General features: G+C 46.4%; 1 protein-coding gene across 1 annotated transcript in view; it reads right to left on the minus strand.

The window, feature by feature from the left end:
* The window catches only part of UNC93B1 (unc-93B1 regulator of TLR signaling), a 235,955-nt gene that overhangs the window by 57,117 nt on the left and 164,903 nt on the right, over nt 1-13,935 (minus strand). Inside the window, exons 4-6 of the mRNA XM_078655492.1 lie at nt 2,980-3,133; nt 2,404-2,565; nt 1,410-1,539 (exon numbers count right to left, since the gene is read on the minus strand). Coding sequence (XP_078511618.1) covers nt 1,410-1,539; nt 2,404-2,565; nt 2,980-3,133 — 446 coding nt within the window. The remainder of the gene's footprint in view (nt 1-1,409; nt 1,540-2,403; nt 2,566-2,979; nt 3,134-13,935) is intronic.

The raw sequence follows: 13,935 nt of genomic DNA on the forward strand, positions 1-13,935 counted from the left end.
CCTAAACCCCTCATTCTCCCTCCCTAGAAACTTCTTTACAGCTCCCAAACCCCTCCTACATAGTAATAAATATTCACCATTTTTGAGCCCCTACCCCTCCAACATTTCCTACAAAATCATATGCCATTTCCAGGTGGTAAAAGCAGGCCCAGGGCTCCTCAGCGGTGGTCCCAGGTGCAGGGATTGGAGGGCTCCTGTGATTAGGTGGGCCAGTACCACTCAAAGGGGTACTGCTCCACCTGCTTTAAAAACAACCCCTAAGAGGATATGAGGCTATGGAAATGTACCGCCATGTTTAACTAACAAAATGTCTTCCCTCAGAACTAGGAGGATTTGCTTCTTTCCTCTGAACCGTTGCAAACTGGGCCCCTGGCTTTTCTATCCTAATTAACAGTCACCAAAACAATCTTCCATCACCTGTGACAGGTAGTAAAGGTATGAATGGAACCCCTTGCAATTGTGAATTCTACATGGTTTTCCAACCCGTGATGTTAGTCCCACGTGGTAATTCCCCATTCCATGAGGTTTAACTCGTAATTGCACAGTACTGGCCTAGTGTTACTAAGCAGTAACATTATTTTTGTGTAAGGATTTACCATCCTGCCAGTACCGTGTAACTCTTAAACAGGCCCCATGTATTTTCTGACATGCCTAGTTTATGGAAATTGAGTGCCCAATGGCATCCTGGGAGATGTAGTATTTACAGCAGGAGACGTTGTGATGTACTACGCATCTTATGACAGTCAGAGCCCAGGTTCCCTGCATGGCGTCATCTAGGAACAGTGAGCATGCGCAATAGGGTCACACAAAACAGTGGGGCCCCCCGGAAGAATGTGGTGAGGGGCCCTGAGACTTCTAGATATTCATAGGACTTTGGCTGAAAGAAGGGCCCGTTAAGGGTGTGGGTCCCCCTGCACCGCATGGGCTGTAGGGCCGTGTGTAACCCTGGCCCTGCGCGTGCTCCATGGTAATGTATTTGTACAGTAACAGCCAATGTGTGTTTAGGGGGAGGTGAACTTTACTACCAGACAAAGCCTGTTCGCAGTCCAAGAATTGCACCCTCTTTACAGTAAGAGACCAAGGGTACTATAAGACATTCTGTGGCTCGTGTGACATATTTTCATTTGTTTACTACCCATGTGCAGTCTGGAAGATGTAGTCTGTGCATTTAGAGGCTAACTGAAACGAGGTGCATTTTGAGAGATTCATTCTTTAAAGAGAGACCAATTGCTAACTATGTGACATGCCATTAATGAACAGTCAGTGCCCAAAGGCATTCGTGGAGATTTATTATATATAGGATAAGAGATTCTATCTGTATTGGCCTCCCTGTGGCTATTAACAGTGAATGCCAAAGTGCATCCTGGGAGATGTAGTTTTTCTGCAGAATACATGCAGTAAGTACTCACATAAAAGAGCATGTAGAAGACGGTGTGGAAGATGATGATGTAGCGGTGGTAGGCCCCGCGCGGAGGCTTCTTCTGCTCCTGGACGTGCTGCTCCTTGTAGTTGGTGTACTCATAGTACTTCTGCGCCATCCTGCCATCGCGGAGAGGGAACAAGCACATATTCAGGTATTGGGTAGGTGTGGTGCCGGCTTAAAGTCACACAATGCAGTTCAAGCGGCGGTGGCTTACCTGGTGTTCCTGTGGGCTTCTTAAAACCGAGACTCAAGAAGTAGCAGAGGATAACATTTATTACATGACGCGACTTACATCAGAGACTTCACCTAACAGATGATGCATTAACCCACCAGAGTCAACACTCCTGGCATTCTAATTTATAACCAGAGCAAGGTGAGATTTCTTACACCATAGAAACAACCATTCTGAGATATCACCCCTTAAGCTATCGGACATCAAACACAGACTGTTGCTTTATAAGTAGTCCTAGATGGCACCTCTTGCACCTTCAGACATTCCTTAAAGAGCCTATTGACTTATCACTAGAGTAACATGGCATCCTTTTGCACCATGAGGCATCAGACAGTCAGTCTATAAAAATAAGCCATTTTGAGATAGCGTCTCTTGCATCATCGGAGACATCAGTCGCAACACCTATTAACATAAGACAACGCGAGATGCCCACTTTTGAACTATCATTCATTCCTCAAAGAGTGTATCAGTTTAACGTATATGAAACTGAATCTCTTGCACTTTCAGATACCATGTTCAGAACTTATAAACATATGCCACTTTGAAGTGGCATCTTTCACCCATCAGAAACATCCCTGACATCACAAATTAACATGGACAGCATGAGATGGCGACTCTTGGATCTTCAGCGACAAGACTTACAGCACTGGTCACGATGCAACCAACATAAATGACGCCATCAGCCATCACACCCAGGGCCTGTTAGCATATTGAACCAATAGTGAGCAAACACCCCTTGTTATCTCACCTTGTTATATAGTTGCCCATGGACGTCCAGAGCGGCACAATGGTGACTCCGATGGCCACCGCCGAAGGCACCAGTGTGTAGTAGCGCTCCCAGTAGTTGGTGGACACAAAGAGGGCATAGATGCCAGTGGCCAGGAAGATCATCCACTTGGTGCCAAAGAACCTGCAGGAAGCAAACAAGTAAAGGAAGATGAACCATGACGTGAAGCAGTCTTTAACAGCTAGAGTATTAGATGCAGCTCGGAGTTGGGTCCATCATCTGTAGGGAGTTCAGAGAGCTTTAAATAATCTGCCTAGAAGACCCTTGGCATGCATGTGCATTGTAAGACCACGTAAAGAAATTCATCATTGATGAGTTATAGAGGTCTGCAGCCTTTGGCTATTATCGAGAAATGATTGATCAAATGTACTCCAGCTATTTGTGAGTGAAGGAAGGAAGTAATCCTCTCCAAGCTTGCGTCTGAAATAGACCCAGTGAGCGGTGTATCCACCAGACCACTTACCTCCACTAACCAGGACTAACTCAAGCTGTTCCTCTTGGGATCTCTGTTTACTGTGAGGAGGGAAGCTGCCTTACCTGATGAGGACGGGCGTGTACAGAAGAGCCACAATGGGGGTGACATTTATCCCCATCAACATCTTGTTGTCGATGTCTTGGAGCCCCACGCTCCCGTACTTCACCTCTCGGTACGTCTCGTCATAGTGAAGGATCAGCTGCATCTGAAGTAGACCTGAGGAAACCAATAAAGGTTTTCCAGTTGGTCAATCAGCCATCAGAATGACACATATCATTTAATCCCAGCTTATCAATTGGCCATTGTGTACTTTGATTATGTAGCACCCCCTGTACACAAGTCACCCACGTATCAGTGCCAAGCACAAATTAAACTATCCTGCTTTCATTTATTTCTACTTCATGTATCTTTTTCCTTGATTGACCACAAACATATAAACAATAACAAGCACATAAGTTTACAGTACAGTACAAGCAACTTTATTTCGGATCAAATACCCTAAAAATACATAATTACAAAAATTTCAGTGGTAAAAAATAACATAGCAGATAGAAGGAATACGCAATTCGTTGCAGTACATCTGAGGGTGAAAAAAAGCATAATTAAAACACACATTACATTAAAATGTCAATTGATAGGTCGATTAAAATCATAAACCAATAATTTAAAATTAATTTAAAACATGTGACAACTATTGATAATGAATCACATAGAAAAGCCTCCCTGCTAAACAAATTTAAAAAAGGCAAAAAACTCGGAAGGAACCTAAAATAAGCTCTACATTATGAAGCCGCTTGTATCAAGATTGCTCTGCAGAATTTAAACCCCCTAAAAAGCATCATCACGTTCCATTACAGCCATTTGAAACCACATCAAAACCAGGCAAAAAGTGGAGGGACTAACCTTGCAAAAGAGGCCCTTTCTCACAAGCATTATCTTCAGTTAGATCCAGCTTCTGAGGTTTGTTACAAAAATTCATTGAACTGAAAAGGCGAATGCTTTAAAGGATATGATGTGTCCTAAAACTCTGTGTCGCTGAACAGGAGTATACAGTATGTGGCAATGTTTCAATATTTGAACAACAGACAAGGCTCAGACCAGCCTTGGATAGTGCGCCAGTCTATGCACCCGTTATACTGAGGATTAGTATGTGGCCAAACCTGATGCACATGTATTTTTCATCAATAAGGGTCATTTCAATAATCTATATCAAGCAAATCTTAAATTCCCATGAAACCAATAACATATTCTAGGTATTATTTAGATCTTAACAAACAAGGATCATTGGTGTTGATTTGTAGAAAAAAAGTTTTTAAAAAACATATTGTTGAAGTTACAAAAGGATTTAGCAGACAAATGACCCAAACCAGGAACACCAGCTATCCTTCCCAGAGGGCTCTCAATTACAGCAGGCGGGATTCAGCAAATTTTTCCCAGCTTCCTATGTAAAAAACTCCCAAAAAAAAAACAACAAAAAAAACTTCCCTTGGTGCCAGACGCTGTAGATAGATCTGACATTTGAAGTGTCTTACTCCAATCTTTTGATACATTTTAAATTCATTCTTAGACTGTGTCATATTTTAATGTCTCTGATTTAAGGGAGTGGCCAGTAGCTTAATAGGCAAAAGGAGACACCACCTAAATTGTAATATACAATGTCAACAGAGAAAGAATTTTATATAATATATATAAAGATTTACCCCATTTAAGTGAGAAATGTAAAAACTAATAATACACGATGAGAAAAATAAGAAGCAGATCCTAAAATGAAGATGTGGAGACTAGGGGGGTCATTAGGATGGCGGGCGGACTTTGCCCACCCGCCATCCTCCCGGGGATTGGGACCGCCCGCCATACGGGCGGGGTCCCGTGGGGTAATTAGGATGCGCCCACCACAGTGGCGGGCGCATCCCGCATTTTTAGCATTGCGGCGGGCGGTGCTGAAAGCATCGCCCGCTGCAATGTTAAAAATGCATGGCATGCATTTGCATACACAAAGCGGCAGGCACCGGGCGGTGCCTGCCGCATTGTGTATGCAATGCAGGGGGGTACCACAGGTACCCCCCATGTGCATCCCCCACCTCGCCTTCACCATGGGCGCCCGCAGGGGGCCCTCAAAGTAAAGACCACCTGCAATGCCGCCACGGAAAGGCATCTCCCAAAGCCCATCCTAATATGGCTGGCGGTGTCTGATAGACACCGCCACCATATAAACCCTTTTCCGCCCCGGCCGCAAGGCGACCTAGGTGGAAAAGCGGCGGACGGTGTCTCCATCCGCCACGGTCCCCCCCCCGCCATAGTAATATGGCGGGGGGGAAATGGGTGGCGGGCGGGCAAGGATGTCAGGCGGATCGCCACCGCCCGCATGGCAGTGGCGATCAGCCCGACATCCTAATGGGCCCCTAGGTTCTTTAAAGTGTTTGCATACATATATAAACCAATAAATAGGGGTTACAAATGTAAAAAAAAAATGAAAGTTGTCTTTAACAGAAACAACCAAGAAAGCATCATACAAATACAACAACATCAGTATGGTCTACCCTGTACACAATGCTTATAGGTTTAAAATGTGCATTCAGGCCAACATACTCACACCTCAAACAGGTATAGACTGATGACCAATCCCTATGCCAGCCCAAAACATGCCCCTAGAAAATACAAAACCTAGTCATGAAATTAAATAGGCCCCAGCAGGTTAGTAGATCATGCATTTCCCAGGATACAATTAATTGTGCCAAGTGTTGATACCCTGTTTAGCCTTTTTCTCACTGTGGCTTGCTTAGTTCAGTAAACGTGTGCTAAATATGATTAGCTAGTTTTTTATAATTTGGTGCTATTTGATTGAGAAATGTAGCATATATACAAATACAGTCTGTGTATATGTATAAAATATATTCACTAAAAAAAGGTTAAAGTAACATTATAGTTAGGTGCATTTGTCAGTGACAACATTGATGTTTTGAACTAAAAAAACAATGAAATTCACCAGTTATATTTAGCCTGGCTAACTATAACTTGTGCCCCCGCCATGCACAGCTTACCTGTATGATGATTTACAACATTTGTAGTTTCATTTAGGGAGCAGTCATGAGCATTACATTTAACGTTACAGGTTATGGTTTGATTGGCTATTGTGGTTTGCACAGAATCGTGGCCCTAACATTAACTTGCAAATTTCAGTAGTTTTTGGGTTTTATTTCTTGATTATAAATGCAATATAAATATTGCTTAATTGAATTGCTAAGGTTTTTTAAATATATTTTGGCAGATCTTTGATGGAAGACAAATTTACTTGGTGCAGGTTAGAGATGTGAATCTCTCAGGCCTGGCAAGCTTTTGGAGATGCACCTGTGTGCCAGTTTAAGGTACTGAGATCTGAGAGGAGTGTGGCAGCATTCTCGGCAAGCCCTGATGAAATTCATTCTTTTATCTCTACTGATGAAGGATAATATCCAGAAACACGTGTCCAGAGATTTACAGCACTAACCTGCACCAACTTTGGTGAAACACTGCAGCTCATATTCAAGTAAGCATTGACTGTGAATTGCGCTTACCCCAATGCTAAGGGGCGAACTGCACTGGGAGGTGAGGCAGTGTGCTCCCATCCCCTTTCTGTTAGACAACAGTACACTTATATGTATGTATAACATAGGTGTATATAAGTACTCGCATAATAGAAAGCACCTAAACACATTTGCTGTAATTCTAAGTAGTATATAAAAGTTACATCAGACATCTATGCTCTGGAATGCACCCCCTCCACGAACAAGGAGAATTAGCAAACAGCAAGAACTGTGAGATTCTGGTCTCCCAACACATGACTCTTCAGGCGAAGCACAAAGATACAATCATACACCTACTTAATCCGCGATCCCATATCTCACTCCCTTTCCACCTCTCCTCCGAGCTCTAGTTCAGCTCCAAGCCACCTGCAACACGACTGGAGCAAACTCCCAAACCTCACACATGACACCCAACATTATACACTTACTCCACACCATGAACCTTCGCTACAACCATGCACAACAAATGGATAGCCTCTTACGTGACTGCCAAGAAAGCTCCTTACTTAGAGTAAAAAGCACTACACAACTCTAAACAGTGCAACTAGTGGAGTGAAAGTGTTGGACCACAACCATGTCTGGCACATGATATTGATTCGGCAGTCAAGCAGCTTCAACTGCTGGCCCTTTTTAGGTCGAGCCTGTCAGCGCATGCGCTGTCTGCAAGACCTGCTGCTGTCAATAAAAACAATCCCACCTGCTGCTTATTGTTGGTGCATTCCAGCATCACTCATTTTTGCAGCCTTCTGCCTCGTTCCCGCAGCCGATACATAGCTTCCTTTCAAAGCTGAGGAGCACCAGTAAAGTACAGTATACTTACACTTGCCGTCTTTATTTTCAATTTGGGAGAACGTTTTCTTTATTTATTAATACTTTCGGCCAATTGCTGGCTCAGTGCGCATTTCCCTTAAGTGTTTGTGCTGAACACTTCCCTCGCAACAAAACAATTGAGTTGTTGTAGTAATTACTCCACCACTTGGCCACATGATTTTATTAATTAAAATAATGGAGTTGGATTCTTCACATCTGCGTTTAAATAAACAATTACATTGATATGATCATCTCTGTCGTTATTTTCAAGTGGGGGAACATTGAGGCTGTTTTCTACAGGCAAATTGCCACGGCATAAGGAGTTAAAAAATGGATTCCAGTGAATGTTCCTGTTGGCACTCAATTATTACCACATAGTTCCAAAATCACAGGATGCAGAATCTCGGGATTCAAACTTGTTTCGTAGTTTCAAAGTCTCAAATTTTGGCCGCCCCTAGGCAACAGAGGCCCTACAAACATAGGAACGAGAACACCGTCCATCTTTACTGGTAGCAAGTGTATTGAGCCTTAAGGTTACAATTACAAACGCATAATATCTAGATCTCCCTGCATAATTTTTTTTTTAATAAGACAAATTACAAAGAATCCCAATTTAAAGAAAACCCTAATTTACTTTTCTTAAATATCGTTTTTTTGCAGTTTCATATAGCGCAAACTCTCCCCGAAGGTATTGGAGCGCTTTAGCTGAGCACATGTTTCTGGTGGCGGTCTAGTGTTCCGGTGAACGGAACAGGAAGTGCGGGGAACAGGAAGCGGAAGGCGGCCATGTTGTTAGTTGGCGCCGACCGCTGAGGCTAGAGGCAGTTCCCGGCGCTCCGGAATAAAGGGAAATTAATTAAGTGCACAGCGTCTGTGTGGTGCTTATTACAAACGTTACAATGGCGACGAGGAATGGTCATTAGACCCGCGCATGCGCGCAGCCACACAAAGACGCACCCGACGGAGCTTTTCACCGCCGATATACCGGAGCGTGGCAGAGGGGCCGAATCAAAGCCCAGTGGAGAGCGCAGCAAAGCGCCAGCATTCCTGCAGCTCGGACAATTCAAGGTACACGGACACAACCCCTGAGGCGGGCCTGGAAGCATCACGTGACAGGCAGAGCCTGGGAGTAGGCAAAGTTGCGCAGTTTTAGACAGGGCTGGCACTAAGGACACAGGACAACGAAAAACAAAACAAAACACATCCCTGTCTGCAGCAGTGGTGTGCCCGGCAACCTGGCGGAACAGCAGGGGGTAGAGGAGGTGTCTGGCTTGACTGTCCCATCTGAAAGGGATAGCCGACTGGTGCTCCAGGATCACTCAGTTGAAGAAGAAGAGGAAGACAGCGACGGCGATCACAGTGAAGGGGTCACAGAGGAGCAGCAGACGCCGGGGAGCCCACCTGGTCGGACGATCCCTGTGTCCGCCAATAAGAGAGAAGTGCCCAAAATGGCGGCGCAATCTTCATCCCTCACCCAATTGGTGCCGTTTATGGCGAAGTGCGGAGAACCGGAGATGAAATGGGAAGACTGGAAGAGGTACTTCCTCAACTATCTTGAAGCCCTAGAAGAAGAAGGCGACACTCCGTTCTCGAGCAAGAGAAGAAAGAAAATATTGTTGCATAACTTAGGTCCTGAAGGGATCAGAGTGTATGATACCATAGCCAAAGCAGAGAGAGTTGCCACGGACACTGATGTCTTCAGCCACGCTATTGCGGACCTCGACGCTCATTACAGACCGATAGTGTGTGTCGCGATCGACAGATACAACTTCTTTCAGAGGAAGCAGAAGAGCGGAGAGACGGTGGATGAGTACGTCGTGGCCTTGCGGAAGTTGGCCCTCACGTGCAAGTTTGACACGCTTCACGACGATCTGATAAGGGACCAAATTATCATGCACACGTCCAGCTCCCACATCCAGGAGAAACTGTGGGTGAATGGGGACGCCCCACTCAAAGAAATATGGGCCATGGTCAAGAAGGCGGAGTTGTCCAGACGTTGCGCACAGGCAGCCAAGAAGGAGGCAGGAGAGACGCAAACAGTATGCAAGATAATGGCGACGTCGAGGAGCGAACGGCCGAGACAGATGGACGCGCAGAGAAATCAAGACAGTAGAAAACCCAACAGCAACAACACCTACCACCAGATGGACAATAGGACGAATAAAGGGGGTAAACCGAGCTGCTACAGGTGCGGCAGCAATGCACATCTGGGTAATGACAAAGCGTGCCCTGCGTTCAGGGCGAAATGCTCGTATTGCAGCATCTTCGGGCACTATGAGAAAGTGTGCCGCCGGAAACCCAGGAAAGCGGTAGTTCGCTACGTGGACCAAGAGCGACAAGTTGAGGCAAGCGACCGGGAAGATAGCGAAGACCTGGAAGAGTTCCTGTATATTGATGTTCAAGTGTTGGAAATGGAAGGAGCGGACACGGACAAACCCAGGTTGAACATGCACATCGGCGGGGTACCTGTGGAGATGATTGCGGACAGCGGAGCACCCATTTCCATCGTACAAAGACAAGTATGGGAGGACAAGTTAGCACCCATGATAGAGGAGAAGCTGCACCCAATGGATCTTAGGCCAGTCACATATACGGGACAACGAATTCCCATGTTGGGATACTACCCCCTCCGGTTCGAGTTCAGGGACCGCCACGCTTATTGCAAATTATACATCGCGGAGAAAGGCCCCTCAGTTTTGAGCTGGAAGGAACAAGGGGCACTGGGTATTCAACTCAACCCAGGAGGCATAGAAAAAATCCTACTGATGGACCGGGAGGAGAAGCATGACGTGGAAGTGTGGAAGAAAGCATACCCCAATGTATTCAATGGACAAATAGGAGAACTGGAAAAATACAAGCACCTCATAAAGCTCAAGGAAGGGGCGAAACCTGTTGTGCACAAGGTAAGGAACATCCCGTTCCGCAGCAGGGAGGCAGTGCAAACGGAGCTGGATAGGCTAGAAAAGGAAGGAGTAATCAGAGCCATAGAGAGCGCGGAATGGCTTTCGCCCCTGGTTGTGGCCCAGAAGCCCAACGGTAAGGTACGGCTGTGTGTCGACCTCAGAGAACTGAACAAAAACATTGTCATAGACAAATTCCCCCTGCCGCGCATAAATGAGATGTTGGCGAAAACCAAGGACATTAAATGGTTCTCCACGGTGGATTTGTCGTCGGCTTACCATCAAGTTAGACTACATCCGTCGTGCAGTCATCTCACTTCCTTTATAACGCCTTTTGGATGCTATGAGTTCGTGAGAATGCCGTTTGGCCTGGCATCGGCAGCGGCGGTCTTCCAGAAGTTGATGCACAGGCTGCTGAAGAACGTCAGGGATGTACAGTTCTTTCAGGACGACATCCTGGTAATGGGAAGAACTAAAAAAGACCACGACGAGAAACTCCACAAAGTGCTGCGAACATTGCAAGACAATGGCCTGACGGCGGAATGGTCTAAGTGCAAGCTGGGTGTGCAATCTGTCACGTACCTCGGTCATGAGGTGAGCGAATCTGGGATACAAACTAAAAGATCCAACGTGACAGCCATTCGGGAAGCACCCACGCCCGGCAAGAAAGAAGATGTTCGGTCGTTCCTAGGAATGGCCGAGTACTACAGTAAATTCATTCCTCATTTCGCCACGAAGACTCATTTCTTGCGCCAACTGCTCAAGGAAAAGAACAAATTCCAGTGGGGCCAGGAAGAACAGGCGGAATTTGATGCGCTTAAACAGGAGATGAGTGTCGCCATCCCCCTTAAAGGATTTGACCCAATGGCAGAGTCCATCCTCACCACGGACGCCAGTGATCGCGGCCTCGGAGCGGTCCTAATGCAGAGATCGGAAAACGGGGACACATCGACGGTCTGCTTTGCCTCAAGAGCGCTCGCTTCCAATGAGGAGAAGTTTAGCGTTATCGAGAAGGAGATGCTGGCAGTGGTCTGGGCGATGGAGAAATTCAGGCAGTACTTGTGGGGAGCTAAATTCCTGGTGAGGACAGACCACAAACCATTGGTCTGAGTACTGACATCCAGTGGCCATGATCACGCGACACCAAGAATTGCCAAGATGAATCTGAGACTGTTGGATTTTGTGTACGAAGTGGAACACATACCGGGGACGCAGAACAAAGTGGCGGACTTTCTGAGCAGAGCAGCGGCCATGGATGAAGCAGAGAGCAGCGAAAAACACAAATGGGACGGATACGTGGTAGCCACATCCAGGACACGGAGGAAGTGATCAGTGCCGTAGAGTGGGAAGAAGCGTACAGAGAAGACGTGGACTTGGAGGCCATCAAAGGCTACGTAGTCCATGGATGGCCGGAAAAGAGACACCTTAAGGAAGAACTGAGGAGGTATTGGGAAGTAAGGGACGAGCTATCACTGGCGGAGAATCCCATTTTCTTGCTCAGAGGTGACAAAGTGGTCCCACCACAGGGCATCCTGGATCATCTGATGGCTTTACTACACGAAGGGCACCAGGGCATTACAAAGACAAAAGCACTGGCCAGACAAGCATACTGGTGGCCGGCCATCAATGCGCAGATAGAACGTTATGTGCTACAATGCGAGTCATGCGCCAAGGCGGACAAATCACAGAGCATGTTAAGACCACCCTTGGGAAAATTCCCGGTACCAGACGGACCATGGGAAATGATATCAGTGGACATTATGGGCCCCATCCTCAACAAAGTAGGAACTCAGAAGTATGTGGTCGTTCTCATCGACAAGTATTCCAAATGGCCCGAGGTGGAGATTATGGAGAACGTGGACACGGAAGCGGTGGTGCGCTTTTTACGCACTACTTTCGTCAGAGAGGGAATCCCAAAAATAATCACGTGCGACAACGGGCCTCAATTCACTTCAGCGAAATGGAGTGCCTTCACAGGCAGGAACGGTATAGAAGTGAAGCATACGCCCATCTACCACCCCGCAGGAAACGGGCAAGTGGAACGTTTCAATCGTGTGATCATGGGCACCATTCAAGCGGCCATTAATGATGGACTAGACTGGGAAAAGGAACTGGAGAAGATGATCTGGGCCTATCGGATCACCCCGGGAAGCACAGGATACAGCCCTTTCAAGGTTTTGAGAGGAAGAGAGGCCTTCACCAAAGACAACATGGCATGGAGAAAGTTAGTGATACAGAGTAAGTGGTCACCTGCTGTGGTCAGAAGAAATCTGGAGAAAGCACAAGAAACATACACGACGCACTACAACAAAAGAAGGAACGCTCAGGAAGTAGGACTGGAGAAGGGAGACTGGGTTCGAGTAAAATTGGCCATCCTAAAGAGAAAAGGAGAAAGCAAATTTTCACCACCATTGAAAGTGATGGAACCCTATGCCCGATCGGCCCTGCTCAGTGATGGGAAAGTGTGGTCATGGGACAGAATGGCTAAATGCAGCAAGATCTTGAAGTGGGGAGATGAGACGGATGAAGGAGCAGAGTATGTAGATGATGAAGGTGAAAGAGAACGTAGCAGAAGGAGCGAAGGGAATGTAGAAGAAGGACAGCGGCAAGTAGAAGACAGAGAAGGAGAAGAGGGAGCAAGAGGAAGTACGAGGAGTGGGTGCAAAGAAGAAAGCAGTGAGGAGGTAATGAACGGAGATAGAGGAGACGCAGGAAGATGGCCGAAAGGAACGGAACAGGGAGAAGAAGAAGTCAGTGAGGTGCTGAGAACAAGAGCGGGAAGGAGTGTGAAGGTACCAGAGAGGTTCAAGGACTATGACATGAACTGGAAGTAAGGACTCTGTTATACAATGTTGTTCATTGCATAAAGGGGGGAGATATGTGGTGGCGGTCTAGTGTTCCGGTGAACGGAACAGGAAGTGCGGGGAACAGGAAGCGGAAGGCGGCCATGTTGTTAGTTGGCGCCGACCGCTGAGGCTAGAGGCAGTTCCCAGCGCTCCGGAATAAAGGGAAATTAATTAAGTGCACAGCGTCTGTGTGGTGCTTATTACAAACGTTACAATGTTGCATTTCGTTACCTTGCACAAGGACACATTCATTTTTGTAGGCACAGGAGATTAAGCGATTTGCCCAGAGTCACAGGATGTTGAGCCCACACTGAGACCAGAACCTGGTTCCCCAGTTCCAAAGCCTGTAGCTTTGGTCTGCTGATCTGATAATATTTAAATATCTATTACCTCAAAAGACACTTCACTGAAAACCCGGGTGGTCAGTGACTCCTGAGGGCTGACAGGAGCCTCATTAATCAGCTCCACTTCCACCTCTGCACAGGGGGGGGCTGTGATGTCCATGGTCCAGCGTCTGCATCCTCCATACTCTCTTCCTTCACAAGACACAACAGCCCACCAGTGGGAACAGTAGGGTTCAGAAAAGAAATGATGTCCACACTTAACAGAGAAGGTGAGAAGTTGCGCTGCCTGCCTTACAATTCTGCCAAATGGCCCCTCCTAGCCAGCCCTGGTTTGACGGCCAGCATGAGTTTGCATTCTGGGATTTGTAGTTCATGTTTCCCTTCTAGAAGTGTGGGTTTAGAAGTCCCGATGTGCAAAATCAAGTTGGTAAACAAGTCCTTCATAGCAGTTGGTGAATCAGATTGAAGTGTCCATGTGCGAGATAGGAATACATGCATTAATGTAGGTCCTATGGACTATTACTAAGGACTATTTTCATGGCTCAGTGAGTTGAT

The sequence above is a fragment of the Lissotriton helveticus genome, chromosome 1_1 (assembly GCF_964261635.1).
Source record: "Lissotriton helveticus chromosome 1_1, aLisHel1.1, whole genome shotgun sequence".
NCBI classification, from domain to species: domain Eukaryota; kingdom Metazoa; phylum Chordata; class Amphibia; order Caudata; family Salamandridae; genus Lissotriton; species Lissotriton helveticus.